The 16747-nt window shown below is 47.4% G+C and overlaps 2 protein-coding genes across 2 annotated transcripts in view; both read left to right on the top strand.

Annotated features, from left to right (window-relative positions):
- The window catches only part of LOC124553493, a 571696-nt gene extending 567141 nt beyond the window's left edge, over nt 1–4555 (top strand). The window contains exon 5 of the mRNA XM_047127348.1: nt 4524–4555. Coding sequence (XP_046983304.1) covers nt 4524–4555 — 32 coding nt within the window. The remainder of the gene's footprint in view (nt 1–4523) is intronic.
- Nucleotides 4556–13733: 9178 nt separating this feature from the next.
- The window catches only part of LOC124553492 (protein PRRC2A-like), a 1723518-nt gene continuing 1720504 nt past the window's right edge, over nt 13734–16747 (top strand). Inside the window, exons 1-2 of the mRNA XM_047127347.1 lie at nt 13734–13789; nt 13980–14313. Coding sequence (XP_046983303.1) covers nt 13734–13789; nt 13980–14313 — 390 coding nt within the window. The remainder of the gene's footprint in view (nt 13790–13979; nt 14314–16747) is intronic.

Raw genomic sequence — 16747 nt, 5'->3', positions numbered from 1 at the left:
CCGCGAGACTCTGCTTTCGTACATTACAGCGCAAATTTCCGAGCATAGCTATCGTCTGAATAGGTCACACAATGTTATGGCTTAAGGACCAAATTTCTTTAGTTTTTAAAACGGTTGAAGGCCCATGTTTTAAAAACACATCTACAATAGATTTTTTTACAAGGTAGAAAGCCCAAGGCTTTACCTGCCAGGTTAGCCGAGAGCACTAATGCACTGCTTCCTGGACTCAGGTAGGCGCGCCGGCCCCGGATCGAATCCACCTGCCAGATTAATGATGAGGGCCGGTGTGCCGGCCAGCCTAGAAGTGGTTTTTAGGCGGTTTTCCACATCCCTCTAGGTGAATACTGGTCTTGTCCCCACGTACCGCCTCAGTTACACGATTCACAGACATTTGCAACACATCCGCACTTTTCCGTGATTTACGCTAGACGCAGACAGGAGGGGTACCCTGATTCCATCCCAGGGGGTGGCGGGGGGGGGGGGGGGGTACGCGGTGGTGGCAGGAAGGGCATTCGGCCAACGCTTCAAATTAACATGCCAAACCCGATGTAACCAAGCGAACCCCAAGCAAAGTGCGGGACAATGGCGGAAGCGATAGCGAAATCCCAAGGCTTTATCCTTAATTTTTTTTTTTTTTTTTAATGAGGCTGAAGGCCCAAACAATGTAAGATTTAACAAGCAAGGAATTTAAACTTTAAGACGGCTGAAGGCCCATGATTGAAAAACACAACTACAATAAATTTCCAAAAAGCAGGAGGCGCAAAGCTTTATCCAGAAAAAAAATGTTTTAAATGCAGCTGAAGGCCCAAACAGTCTAAGACTTACCAAGTAAGGAATTGTAATTTTAACACAGCTGAAGGCCTGTGATTGAAAAACACAACTACAATAAATTTTCAAAAGGCAGAAGGCCCAAAGAATTATGCAAAAATATTTTATATGAGGCTCAACGGCCAAACAGTATAAGACGTAACAAGCAATGAATTTAAATTTTAAGACAGCTGAAGGCCCATGCTAGAAAAACACAATACATTAAAATTTCAAAGGCAGAATGCCCACAACTTTATCCAAAAATATTTTAAATGAGGCTGGAGGCCCAAACAATGCAAGACTTGGCAAGTAAGGAACTATCAATTTTTAAATCGGCCAAAGGCCCATTATTTATAAACGAACTAATAGCGTACAGATTCAAACCATCGGCTATGAGCCATTAAAATACACAATCAAATAAGAAAAGGCGGTACAGCCAGCGGCGCTCAGAAGTTTCCGGGGGTTGGTCTGCATTTGAAATACTAACGTTCGCTTAGGGCAGACAGGTAGTCGGCCCAACTATATCCGATCCGCCGGCAACACAACCACGAGACAGTCAACGGACCCACCGACAAGACGACTTGCTTTCCACCCGACCATTACACAAAGAACTCCAGAGCCAAAACGTAAAAGCCATAGCCGCCCACAACCAAGTATGCACAAACTGACAAAACTACACACACGTGTCGGACAGCGACAACACGGTGGGGAAAGGACGCTGCCTTAATTTTACGTCAGCGGCCTTGGCAGGTAACCGGAACGCTAATCGCCACAAGGCAGAAAATTCCGCTGGTGCGCTTGGACTTCAAATAACCAAAATGCAGTTCACCGGATGGTGGCCAAACTTTCGCCAACTCGAACACTCGCTGTTGCTCACAGAAATACCCCCAACAGCCAACCATGAAAACCAACGGCACAATGTGAACTGTCTGGCTTCGGTAATTAAATCACCACTCAACTTTGACGTCCTGGGCCGGTGAGCCTCGAACCTCTTATCACCCGGAACAGCTCCCACACACTCCGACACTGCGTAGAGACCACCAGCAGGCGCGCGGAGATTTCGTGGCTGATCCACACCAACCGACCGACTGTCGCACACCGGCCAGCTGGAAACTATAAGCACCGGACCAAAGATAGTACAAGGTGCGAATATCGATAAACACCGCTGCTGCCACACGTATAAGGAGAAAGAACCACGGCATAACTGCAATAACCGCGGGAAACCAAACGCAGAGTAACAGTCAAGGTTTAAACCAACGCATAAGCCGGGGCCAGCACGGCTCAGGGCGGCCAAGTGAAATCGAGACGTGTGGCAAAAAAGGTAAGTAAGCTGTTTATTATCTCTAACAGGGGAACCTCCCCATCGCACACCCCTCAGATTTAGTTATAAGTTGGCACAGTGGATAGGCCTTGATAAACTGAACACAGAACAATTGAGAAAACAGGAAGAAATTGTGTGGAACTGTGAAAAAATAAGCAAAATATACAAACTGAGTAGTCCATGAGCCACATAAGCATCATAATGGACAATGTGGGCTTAGGAGCGCCGTGGTCCCGTGGTAGCGTGAGCAGCTGCAGAACGAGAGGTGCTTGGTTCAAGTCTTCCCTCGACTGAAAATTTTACTTTCTTTATTTTTGCATAGTTATTATCTGTCCGTTCGTTCATTGACATCTCTGTTCACTGTAATAAGTTTAGTGTCTGAGTTTTGCGACCGCACCGCAACACCGTGCGATTAGTAGACGAAAGGACGTGCCTCTCCAATGGGAACAGAAAACATTTGATCGCAAGGTCATAGGTCAACAGATTCCTCCACAGGAAAACACGTCTGATATATTCTATACGACACTGGTGACGGCATGTGCGTCACATGACAGGAATATGTTGTCGACCCACCTAACTTGTACACTTGGGGAATGGGTAAAAAGATTCTTCTACCTTGCCCGATTTAGGTTTTCTTGTGGATGTGATAATTACTCCCAAAAAAGTGATGAAAACATAGGAGTTTGTCACATAAACTGAAAATAACAAATTAAACTTTTTACTCGATGGAAGATTCGAACCAAGGACCTTTCGTTCCGCAGCTGCTCACGTTACCACGAGACTATTTTTTTTTTTTTTTTTTTTTTGTTAAATCTCATTTTGTTCGCTTTCGTTCGTTGCATCTGCTCGGGGCGGACGTCGTAAGACATCCGTTTAAGTTCGTAGATGATCGATTAACTCAGTTTTTTTATTACAGAGGGCACGTAGCCCTCTGACCGAACACGCTGAGCTACCGTGCCGGCTACGGCGCTCCTGCGCTCTCAATCTCCTTAATGTTGCTTATCTTTCCTTGAACTACTCAGTTTGTATATTTTGCTTATTCTTTTCATAGTTCCACAAAACTTCTTCCTGTTTTCTCAATTGATCTGTGTTCCGTTTTTCAAGGCCTATCCACTGTGCCAACTTATAACTAAATATGAGGGGGGTGCGATGGGGAGGTTCCCTTGTAAGGTAACCGCCATAACAGTACTCTACCAGAAGAAAATCGTAACACCAAGAAGCAGTTGTGCGAAATAAACGAAATCCGGTAGGCATGTTTCTACACCTGCAAGACAGCGGTTCAAATTTCGCCTTAGTCAAATAGTTCAAATGGCTCTTTGCATTATGGGACTTAGCTGCTGAGGTCATCAGTCCCCTAGAACTTAGAACTAATCAAACCTAATTAACCTAAGGACATCACACACATCCATGCCCGAGGCAGGATTCGAACCTGCGACATAGGGGTCGCGCGGTTCCAGACTGTAGCGCCTACAACCGCTCGGCCACAACGGCCGGCAAGCGCGAGTCACATACTAGCGCCACTATGAGGATGAAAATCAGGTTTGCTTTAAATACACAGTATGACGATCGTGATAATGGACACGGTGAGCTGGTGTTAGCTAAGGATGCCTTTAAGGCGACAAAGACGCCGCTATCGACTCCTCACTGAACGAGGTCATGTAATAATGCTACAAGAAGTTGGATGTACCTTTTGCGATACTGCAGAAAGACTTGGCAGGAATGTAGCCACTGTACATAATTGCTGACAGCGGCAGACTCAGGACTGCAACGGGCCGTAACTCCAGGTTTATGTCCATTGTGCCTACCATACAGACAGGTTGCTTGCAGGCACTCAGCTGGTTTCCTTCTAACTAACACACGGCCATCACTGGCACCGACGCAGATCCGGAAACACAATAGATGTTTGTCTTGCTTTCTTGGCCATATTCGGTGCCGACCTGTCTGCATCGACTATCCTCATTTTACTGCAGTGTTGCAGCCCAGCGATTAATTCTCACCTGGATTAATTCCCACCTTTCTCAGTACCCAACACTTTCCAATATTACCACAATTGAATGTTATAACAGCATCATGAACTCCTAGTTTCACTGCAAACGTAAGTATAACAACTACTCGCAATCACACTTGAACAGAACTAACCGCATGTTTGAAAGCGTGTTGTTTACAAACAGCAGAAACAAAAGAATACCGACCGTTGCATTGCAAGGATAGCCAACACACTCACTTACGTTTCTGGCATATTCCATAAATTTGGACGAAATCGGCGATGACGAATAGGCACGGTCCCCTTATCAGTACCACATCTACGTCATGTCATTATCAAAAGCACGGTCGCATGCGATTTCAAGCGACATTTGTGACTAGATTAAGAGAATTTTTGATACGGTGGACACAGGATGCCATCTTATATCCCGACTAATCGCATAATGGGCCGGCCGTTGTAGCCGAGCGGTTCGAGGCGCTTCGGTCTGGAGCCGAGCGACCGCTACGGTCGCAGGTTCGAATCCTGGCTCGGGCATGGATGTGTGTGATGTCCTTAGGTTAGTTAGGTTTAAGCAGTTCTAAGTTCCAGGGGACTGATGACCTCAGATCTTAAGTCCCATAGTGCTCAGAGCCATTTGAACCATTTTTTGACCGCATAATGTGTAGACGTAGCTTCAATAAGGAAAATGTTCTCGCTTGTCAGAAACTCGCCATCGTAATCAAGAAATGCATTCTCGTGGGATAGTTACTGAGCATCTTTAAAAAAATTCTCAGAAAAATCTCACAATCTGCGGAATATGTTGCCCAGTTCCATGTTTGTACACTCCTGGAAATGGAAAAAAGAACACATTGACACCGGTGTGTCAGACCCACCATACTTGCTCCGGACACTGCGAGAGGGCTGTACAAGCAATGATCACACGCACGGCACAGCGGACACACCAGGAACCGCGGTGTTGGCCGTCGAATGGCGCTAGCTGCGCAGCATTTGTGCACCGCCGCCGTCAGTGTCAGCCAGTTTGCCGTGGCATACGGAGCTCCATCGCAGTCTTTAACACTGGTAGCATGCCGCGACAGCGTGGACGTGAACCGTATGTGCAGTTGACGGACTTTGAGCGAGGGCGTATAGTGGGCATGCGGGAGGCCGGGTGGACGTACCGCCGAATTGCTCAACACGTGGGGCGTGAGGTCTCCACAGTACATCGATGTTGTCGCCAGTGGTCGGCGGAAGGTGCACGTGCCCGTCGACCTGGGACCGGACCGCAGCGACGCACGGATGCACGCCAAGACCGTAGGATCCTACGCAGTGCCGTAGGGGACCGCACCGCCACTTCCCAGCAAATTAGGGACATTGTTGCTCCTGGGGTATCGGCGAGGACCATTCGCAACCGTCTCCATGAAGCCGGGCTACGGTCCCGCGCACCGCTAGGCCGTCTTCCGCTCACGCCCCAACATCGTGCAGCCCGCCTCCAGTGGTGTCGCGACAGGCGTGAATGGAGGGACGAATGCAGACGTGTCGTCTTCAGCGATGAGAGTCGCTTCTGCCTTGGTGCCAATGATGGTCGTATGCGTGTTTGGCGCCGTGCAGGTGAGCGCCACAATCAGGACTGCATACGACCGAGGCACACAGGGCCAACACCCGGCATCATGGTGTGGGGAGCGATCTACCATTCCTAGACCGGCAAGGGAACTTGCTGTTCCAACAGGACAATGCACGTCCGCATGTATCCCGTGCCACCCAACGTGCTCTAGAAGGTGTAAGTCAACTACCCTGGCCAGCAAGATCTCCGGATCTGTCCCCCATTGAGCATGTTTGGGACTGGATGAAGCGTCGTCTCACGCGGTCTGCACGTCCAGCACGAACGCTGGTCCAACTGAGGCGCCAGGTGGAAATGGCATGGCAAGCCGTTCCACAGGACTACATCCAGCATCTCTACGATCGTCTCCATGGGAGAATAGCAGCCTGCATTGCTGCGAAAGGTGGATATACACTGTATTAGTGCCGACATTGTGCATGCTCTGTTGCCTGTGTCTATGTGCCTGTGGTTCTGTCAGTGTGATCATGTGATGTATCTGACCCCAGGAATGTGTCAATAAAGTTTCCCCTTCCTGGGACAATGAATTCACGGTGTTCTTATTTCAATTTCCATGTTTGTACATTGAATGCGTCAGTGAAATGCAAGATTAAGCCTATGGCACTATCGGGTGTCTCCCAGGGAAGTGCGTTGGTTTCCCTGCTCCTCAGGTCGCAAATTAATGACGAAGCAGACTATATTGTACCCACATTTACCGCCTGTGTTCGGCGTCAACATGCAATAACCACTCACAGAAAATAGCTGGCAGCACTAGCGGTGGAGGGTATGTGAAGGGCTTATTTCAATAGTGGTACAAGTCCATTCTGAGATACAAAGTCCTCAACTTAAATGACTGTACATACTTGAATATTTCTCGTGAGATAACTGCAGATTTTCCAGCGCTATATACCAGGTGATCAAAAAGTCAGTATAAATTTGAAAACTGAATAAATCACGGAATAATGTAGATAGAGAGGTACAAATTGACACACATGCTTGGAATGACATGGGGTTCTATTAGAACCAAAAAAATACAAACGTTCAAAAAATGTCCGACAGATGGCGCTTCATCTGATCAGAATAGCAACAATTAGCATAACAAAGTAAGACAAAGCAAAGATGATGTTCTTCACACGAAATGCTCAATATGTCCACCATCATTCCTCAACAATAGCTGTAGTCGAGGAATAATGTTGTGAACAGCACTGTAAAGCATGTCCGGAGTTATGGTGAGGCATTGGCGTCGGATGTTGTCTTTCAGCGTCCCTAGAGATGTCGGTCCATCACGATGCACTTGCGACTTCAGGTAACCCCAAAGCCAATAATCGCACGGACTGAGGTCTGGGGATCTGGGAGGCCAAGCGTGACGTAAGTGGCGGCTGAGCACACGATCATCACCAAACGACGCGCGCAAGAGATCTTTCACGCGTCTAGCAATATGGCGTGGAGCGCCACCCTGCATAAACATCGTACGTTCCAGCAGGTGTTTATCAGCCAGGCTGGGGACGATGCGATTCTGTAACATATTGGCGTACCTCTCACCCGTCACGGTAGCAGTTACAAAACCAGAATCACGCATTTCCTCGAAGAAAAAAGGCCCGATAATGGTAGATGTGGTGAATCCAACCCATACCGTGACTTTCTCGTCGTGCAATGGAGTTTCCACGACAGTTCTAGGGTTTTCGGTAGCCAAAATTATGCAGCTGTGGGTGTTGACAGACCCCCGGAGCGTGAAATGAGCTTCGTCGGTCCACAACACGTTTCTCAACCAATCGTCATCTTCTGCCATTTTCTGAAACGCCCACACCGCAAATGCCCTCCGCTTCACTAAATCTCCACGTAACAGTTCACGATGCCGATGGATTTCGTGCGGATAGCATCGGAGGGTACGCCTGTCAACCAAACAGTAGTGTATGGAATGCCGGTGCTACGTGCGACTGCACGAGCGCTGACTTCCCCGCTACAGTCTCCATTTCTTCCTGAACTGTCCCAGCAGCATTACGCCTTGTGCTCGGTCGGCCACTACGGGGTCTCGTCTAAACAACCCGTGGCTTCGAACTTCGAAATCATTCTCGCCACAGCTGCATTTGTCAACGGACCTTTACCCGCTCCAATCCCCTTCCTATGGCGATAGGATCGTAACGTTGAACTAGCACATTCCCCATTCTGATAAAACAGCTTCACTAAAAGCGTCTTTTCAGGTAACGTCAACATGTTGCGACTGCTGGTGCATCTGATTCTCTCTCTCATTACAGCTCCTTTTTATACATGATTCTCATGCGCAGTCACTGACGTTTTGCTGTCCAGCGCCATCTGTCGGACATTTTGTGAACTTTTTTTTTTTGTTCTAATAAAACCCCATGTCATTCCAAGCATGTGTGTCAATTTTTACCTCTCTATCTACATTATTCCGTGGTTTATTCAGTTTTCAAATTTATACTGACTTTTTGATCATCTGGTATATATACTTGAATATACTCTTGAATATTTCTGGCTAGATAACTGCAGATTTTTCAGCGCTCATTTAACTTTAGCACTCTGTATGTCAGAATGAACAAAAATGGACTTGTACCACTATTGAAATAAGCCCTTCATATAAAGTGTGTCGGGCATACGCGGATAACAGTGCAGCGGAAACGCAGCCCAAACGTCCGAAAGTGCATGGTCATTAGCTTTCCGGGGCAAGGGTAGAAGGTGTTTCCGAAACGGCTAAATATGTAAACTGTTCGCGTGACGTCGTGGTTGAAGTATACCGTGCGTGGCAAAATGGCGCTATCCATAACAGCCGCCGAGACAACGAATATTTAGGGTGACCAGATGCAATTGTTTAAAAAGGAGGACAAACAGCTTCTAAAAGGAGGACAAGAGAAGAAAAAAAGAGGACACATCAAACGGGTCAACTGCAGATGAGCATACCACCCGTCAGCTTTGGACATGTCACGTGACTGCCGGCAATTACTGGTAAAACTAGTAGTTAATTGTTGCTGATGGTCAGGTGATGGTTAACTGAGCAATATAAAAAAATTAAAAGTATTGTTTGTGGTGACAGTGTGGTGTCAATTGTTTTGTTATGTCAACAACACGGAATTGCTTACAAAGCGAAAAACGTACGACCCTGACCTCCCTTCATTCGACGCACTGCTACCAACATCTACAATTCAAGCAGCAGCTGACGACATGTAAACTGCACTTTAAACCTCCGAATACAAATAAATTGAATGACTGTGAAACAATGAAATAAAACCATGACAGTTAATCTGTCGAGTTATTCCTTACCTTTATTGGCCACTGAGACGTACGTTCCAGCTACACATATCTTACATTCCGCTTCAAATTCATTTCCCCCTTTCTTAAAGCCGGATATTTGTAAGCAAGGACATCAGAAAATGTACACTTTCGGTTAGGCATAGCCAAATATTTTACGTAACCCACCACCATCATCATCATGATCATCATCTAAGACTGATTATGCCTTTCAGCGTTCAGTCTGGAGCATAGTCCCCCTTATAAAATTCCTCCATGATCCCCTATTCAGTGCTAACATTGATGCCTCCTCTGATGTTAAACCTATTACTTCGAAATCATTCTTAACCGAATCCAGGTACCTTCTCCTCGGTCTGCCCCGACTCCTCCTACCTTCTACTGCTGAACCCATGAGTCTCTTGGGTAACCTTGCTTCTCCCATGCGTGTGACATGACCCCACCATCTAAGCCTGTTCGCCCTGACTGCTACATCTATAGAGTTCACTCCCAGTTTTTCTTTGATTTCCTCATTGTCGACACCCTCCTGCCATTGTTCCCATCTACTAGTACCTGCAATCATCCTAGCTACTTTCATATCCGTAACCTCAACCTTGTTGATAAGGTAACCTGAATCCACCCACGTTTCGCTCCCATACAACAAAGTTGGTCGAAAGATTGAACGGTGCACAGATAACTTCGTCTTGGTACTGACTTCCTTCTTGCAGAAGAGAGTAGATCTTAGCTGAGCGCTCACTGCATTAGCTTTGCTACACCTCGCTTCCAGTTCTTTCACTATGTTGCCACCCTGTGAAAATATGCATCCTAAGCACTTGAAACCGTCCACCTGTTCTAACTTTGTTCCTCCTATTTGTCACGCAATCCGTTTATATCTCTTTCCCACTGACATTACTTTCGTTTTGGAGATGCTAATCTTCATACCGTAGTCCTTACATTTCTGATCTAGCTCTGAAATATTACTTTGCAAACTTTCAATATAATCTGCCATCACAACTAAGTCATCCGCATATGCGAGACTGCTTATTTTGTGTTGACATACCTTAATCTCACCCAGCCAGTCTATTGTTTTCAACATATGATCCATAAACAATATGAACAACAGTGGAGACAGGTTGCAGCCTTGTCTTACCCCTGAAACTACTCTGAACCATGAGCTCAATTTACCGTCAACTCTAACTGCTGCCTGACTATCTATGTAAAGACCTTTAACTGTTTGCAAAAGTTTGCCTCCTATTCCATAATCTCGAAGAACAGACAATAACTTGCTCCTAGGAACCCGGTCATATGCCTTTTCTAGATCTATAAAGCATAGATACAATTCCCTGTTCCACTCGGTTAAAAATTACAGTCACAAATCACACGTGCACTACAGGAAGCCAACCCAATACAAAGCGAAGATACGAAACGAAAATTTTAAATAATCGATATTTGCATTCGCTTATAGGTCGATCAACGATAACATCGACGATCCTCGTGCCACCTACTAACACCGCCTTCGTGCGTGTTTATCACGAAGGCTGTGCCAATAGTTAAAGTATTTCAGAAAAGAGCAATAGAACGGGACAAATTGTAAATTTAACTGTATTACGCTCAACTTTGCGAAAAAGCCGGACACTGTAAAAATCCGCCCGGACCCCGGACAAAGAGCTAAAAAGGAGGACATGTCCGGATTAATCCGGATGTCTGGTCACTCTACGAATATTCACTCAGATCTTGGTGAACATGCAAAGTGGCCCAAAGATTGACGAGTTGTTGCAAATGTCAAGAAGTGGACAATTGTGCCGTTCAAAAAACGAAAAATACGTCGTATCCTGTGACTACCATATCAACGATTCCTAATTGGAATCGGCCAACTCCTACAGACAACTGGGTGTAACACTTTGTAGGGATATGAATGGACATACAGGCTAAGTCATAGCTGAAGCAGCTGGCAGATTTCTATTGATTGGTAGAATACTGAGAAATTGGAGTCTTGAAGTAGACTCACGGCTAACCTATCCTGGAATGCTGCTCAAGGTGTGGGGCATACCAAACAGGTTGAACAGGGAATATTTAACATGTACAATGACGGTCGGATTGCTTGAATGCCGGCTGCTGTGGCCGAGCGGTTCTAGGCGCTTCAGTCTGGAACCGCGCTGCTGCTACGGTCGCAGGTTCGAATCCTGCCTCGGGCATGGATGTGTGTGCTGTCCTTAGGTTAGTTAGGTTTAAGTAGTTCTAAGTTCTAGGGGACGACCACAGATGTTAAGTCCCATAGTGCTCAGAGCCATTTAATTGCTCGACTGATGGGCGAGAGTAAGGGAGACGCTGGAAGAAGCGAACTAGCATTTGCTTGAGGATATACCCAAACAATCCCTTGAAAGCGAACTTAAGAAATTTTCAAGAATCAGCTCAGGTCATGACTGTAGGAATACGTGTGTACTACTGCCACCAAGCACCGCTTCCGAAGGGATCGCTAAGACAAGCTGAGATTACTTACATAGGTCAGGCATAGAGGCGCTTAAATAGTCATTCTTCTGCCGCTCCATATCACACTAAATCTTATGAAGACCTGGGAAACTGTTTGTCCAGCTCCTTTGCACAGAGTACTTTATTATACACTCGTGCTCATAAATGAAGGATAATTGCAGAATGTGGTGCCACAGAACGTGGCACTACACAAAACTGGCGCTAATAGCATAGGCACGTAGGGAACACACACGACACAGACCCGTAGGTCCACGGTATTGGTGATAAGTTGAGAAAACCTTCCCGAAACACGTGTGCTACAAAACGCCACTGTTTCCTGGGCATGTACCCCCATGTCAGTATGGGATATGACCGCCATGCACACGTACACAGGGTTGGCGTACTCTGGATCAGGTGGTCGAGCAGCTGCTGGGGTATAGCCTCCCATTCTTGCACCAGTGCCTGTCGGAGCTCCTGAGGTGTCGTAGGGGTTTGAAGACGTGCAGCGATACGTCGACCGAGAGCATCCCAGACGTGCTCGATGGGGTTTAGGTCTGGAGAACAGGCAGGCCACTCCATTCGAGGTACTCCTCCACGATGGCAGCTCGGTCGGACCGTGCGTTATTATCCATCAGGAGGAAGGTGGGACCCACTGCACCCTTGAAAAGGCGGACATACTGGTGCAAAATGACGTCCCGATACACCTGACCTGTCAAAGACATGCAGGGGTGTACGTGCACCAATCATAATCCCACCCCACACCATCAAACCACGACCTTCATACAGGACATTAAGGGGTTGGTATCTGGTTCCTGGTTCACACCAGATGAAAACCCAGCGAGAATCACTGTCCAGACTATACCTGGACTCGTCCGTGAACATGACCTGGGACCACTGTTCAAGTGACCATGTACTGTTTTCTTGACACCAGGCTTTACGGGCTCTCCTGTGACCAGGGGTCAGTGGAATGGACCTTGCAGGTCTCCAGTCTGTCCAGTCGTCTGTAGACTGTGTGTCTGGAGACAACTGTTCCAGTGGCTGCGGTAAGATCCCGAGCGGGGCTACCTGCAGTACTCCGTGGCCGTCTGCGGGCACTGATGGTCAGATATCGGTCTTCTTGTGCTGCTGTACACTGCGGACGTCCCGTACTGTGGCGCCTGGACACGTTTCCTGTCTGCTGGAATCGTTGCCATAATCTCGAGGTCACACTTTGTGGCACACGGAGGGCCCGTGCTACGACCTGCAGTGTTTGACCAGCCTTCAGTCGCCCTAGTATTCTACCCCTCATAACGTCATCAATATGTGTTCTTTGAGCCATTTTCAGCACACAGTCACCATTAGCACGTCTGAAAACGTCTGCACACTTACTCGCTGCACCGTACTCTGACATGCACCAACACACCTCTGCGTATGTGGACTGCTGCCAGCGCCACCGTGCGGCGACCGCAGGTCAAATGCACCGCACGGTCAGACCCCGAGGTGATTTAAACCCGCTAACCACCCACCAGAGCGTAGTTTACCATGTATGAGCATTATCCTTAATTTATGAGCATGAGTGTAGATAACTGCATCATTTGCGGTAATTCTGAGGTTACTATTATTCCTGTCTGCACGTTCGTTAATAAACAATAGGAATAGCAAGGGTCCCACCTGAAGTTGATTCTACTTCTGTCGATGCCTTCCCATTTAATATAACCGTCTGGGTCGTCCCTACAAAAGAAAGAAAGGAAAAAAAAGAAATCCTTAATTCAGTCATCAATTTCTCTAGAGCCGCTATACTTTCGTGCTTTCGATAATAAGCGTAGATGTGGTACTGAGTCAAATCTTTTTCGAAAATCGAGAAATACCGCATCTACCCGATCTGCCTTGATCCACAGCTTTCAGTATATCTGAGGAACGTGTTAGTGCGGTTTCACAACATCGGTGTTTTCGAAATCCGTGCTGGTTGTCATGAAGGAAATCATTCTGTTGCAAATACATCTTTGCATTTGGACTCAGCATACGTTTTGTGAGATTCCACAAGAAATGGACGTCAAAGATATTAGGCTGTGCTTCTGTGCATCACTTCTGCAACTTTTCTTGTAGACGGGTGTGAGCTGCGCTTTCTTCCAACCACTGGGCACGGTTTAGTTTCCGGGGGACCTACGGTGCGTTATAGCTAAAGAGGTGCTACCTCAGCAGCGAATTCGGCATACAGAGGTTCCATCAGGCTTCCGAGCTTTGTTCAGCTTTAACGATTTCATGATAATTAAGAAACAGTCTTGATTGCAAATTTCTCTTAATCGGACTGACCGGTTTCAATCTCTAAGGATCATCTTCAGAACGGCAGATGGACTTGCATGGAGCAGGCTGCGCCGATCCACGACGCTGAAGTCACTGCTGCCGTTCTGAAGATGTTCCTTAAGGATTGAAACCGGTCACTCCGATTAAAAGAAATTTGCCATCAAGACTGTTTTTTTTTTAATTATCATACTAACATAAGATCTGTGATAGTGTTTTCAGAAATTTCGTTTAACGGTTTCACCTATTCTCCTGCGCCAGTGTGAGTAATATGTGACTCATTGTTGACGTTTCGCGATCTACAGGCGTCCTCCGCCTGTTGCAGGTCCTGGTTCGACGCCAGACAACGCTCGCCGCCGGGAGGCGTTCTTCCGCGACGGCCTCGCCGGGGCTTCCCCGGCCGGCGGCAGCGGCGGCGCCCCTGCCACCTGGCGGCGCAGCGCCGAACTGTCGCCGCCGCGCGCCGCGCACAACTCGCCGTCAGGCGGCAGCACTGCGGCGGCGCCGGGCGCGGGTGCTGACAGCTGGCGGCGCAGCGCGGAACTGCCCGCCACGACCGTGAGCGTTACCACGGCCGCGACCTCGACCTCGACCCCGACCACGACCTCTACCACGCCGACTGCGCACAACGTGACCGTGGTCAGTTCCGTAACGTCGCCTGGCTCACTCTATAGTACATACTAGAATCCACGCATTCCTTTCCATTAGCTAGCGCCTCATTAAACAGCTGGCCGCAAAAGGAGAAGGGAGCAGGGAGAGGAGGAGAGAAGGGTCAATAGCCATTCGCCCCCCTCCAACCACCCACCCACCCATTTGACCAACCATCCATGCTACTTTGATTTGTTTTAGTGCTATTTAGATTTCATCATTGTTCAAACAACACTCTGCTTCAGGTTAAGTGGACCATCAAGCATAGTAAACTACGTCTGCCATTGCACCCTGTTTACATATGTCGATTACGGAGCTGCTCAGTGGATGTATTTAAAGGGTGAACAAATAAGAGCTTCTTGAAAGGGAAACTCCCCATCACGTAACCCTATGAAGGCGGTTTGCAGAAAATGTGGCATGCCATAAGGAAATTGCTGGGAATACTGCCGGACGAAATCATCCTGAGGCACGACGAAGACCACCTCTAGGCTGCCTATTGGACAGAGCTGACGCTTCGGCAATTCAGTCTGGAAACACTACAGTATCCCTTGTACAGCCTGAATCCTTCGTCGTGTGATTTTCACGTTGTTGGTGGCCTGAAGAAAAACGTGTCTGGCTGTTGGTTTCAGTCAGACAAAGAAGTGCAAGAGTGGGTCTGTGAGTGGCTGACCACATTCTATGAAATGGGAACTGATCATCTAAGCTCCCAGTGGGATAAGTACAGGGTGCACATAAAGTCTGGGAACACTTTCAATTATTCATTGCACAAGAACCAAACATTGTACTGGTATCATATACAGGGTGTTACAAAAAGGTACGGCCAAACTTTCAGGAAACATTCCTCACACATAAATAAAGAAAAGATGTTATGTGGACATGTGTCCGGAAACGCTTAATTTCCATGTTAGAGCTCATTTTAGATTCGTCAGTATGTACTGTACTTCCTCGATTCACCGCCAGTTGCCCAATTGAAGGAAGCTAATGTTGACTTCGGTGCTTGTGTTGACATGCGACTGACTGCTCTACAGTACTACTATCGAGCACATCAGTACGTAGCATCCACAGGTTAGTGTTCATCACGAACGTGGTTTTGCAGTCAGTGCAATGTTTACAAATGCGGGGTTGGGAGATGTCTATTTGATGTACGGATTAGCACGGGGCAATAGCCGTGGCGCGGTACGTTTGTATCGAGACAGATTTCCAGAACGAAGGTGTCCCGACAGGAAGACGTTCGAAGCAATTGATCGGCGTCTTAGGGAGCACGGAACATTCCAGCCTACGACTCGCAACTGCGGAAGACCTAGAACGACGAGGACACCTGCAATGGACGAGGCAATTCTTCGTGCAGTTGACGATAACCCTAATGTCGGCGTCAGAGAAGTTGCTGCTGTACAAGGTGACGTTGACCACGTCACTGTATGGAGAGTGATACGAGAGAACCAGTTGTTTTCGTACCGTGTACAGCGTGTGCAGGCACTATCGGCAGCTGATTGGCCTCCACGGGTACACTTCTGCGAATGGTTCATCCAACAATGTGTCAATCCTCATTTCAGTGCAAATGTTTTCTTTACGGATGAGGCTTCATTCCAACGTGATCAAATTTTCACAATCAACATGTGTGGGCTGACGAGAATCCGCACGCAATTGTGCAATCACGTCATCAACACAGATTTTCTGTGAACGTTTGGGCAGGCATTGTCGGTGATGTCTCGATTGGGCCCCATGTTCTTCCACCTACGCTCAATGGAGCACGTTATCACGATTTCATACGGGATACTCTACCTGTGCTGCTAGAACATGTGCCTTTACAAGTACGACACATGTGGTTCATGCACGATGGATCTCCTGCACATTTCAGTCCAAGTGTTCGTACGCTTCTCGACAACAGATTCGGTGACCGATGCATTGGTAGAGGCGGACCAATTCCGTGGCCTCCACGCTCTCCTGACCTCAACCCTCTTGACTTTCATTTATGGGGGCATTTGAAAGCTCTCGTCTACGCAACCCCGGTACCAAATGTAGAGACTCTTCGTGCTCGTATTGTGGACGGCTGTGATACAATACGCCATTCTCCAGGGCTGCATCAGCGCATCCGTGCGACCGAGGGTGGATGCATTTATCCTCGCTAACGGAGGACATTTTGAACATTTCCTGTAACAAAGTGTTTGAAGTCACGCTGGTGCGTTCTGTTGCTGTGTGTTTCCATTCCATGATTAGTGTGATTTGAAGAGAAGTAATAAAATGAGCTCTAACATGGAAAATAAGCGTTTCCGAACACATGTCCACATAACATATTTTCTTTGTTTGTGTATGAGGAATGTTTCCTGATAGTTTGCCCGTACCTTTTGTAACACCCTGTATATGTCATTTTGAAGAGAAACCCTGAAAGTTTCTTTTATCATGTATACCGCCACAGCGTAGTTTG

This window comes from Schistocerca americana, chromosome 11, assembly GCF_021461395.2.
Source record: "Schistocerca americana isolate TAMUIC-IGC-003095 chromosome 11, iqSchAmer2.1, whole genome shotgun sequence".
NCBI lineage: Eukaryota > Metazoa > Arthropoda > Insecta > Orthoptera > Acrididae > Schistocerca > Schistocerca americana.
The sequence above is the reverse complement of the archived record's forward strand: the minus strand, read 5'-3'. Positions and strand labels throughout refer to the sequence as shown.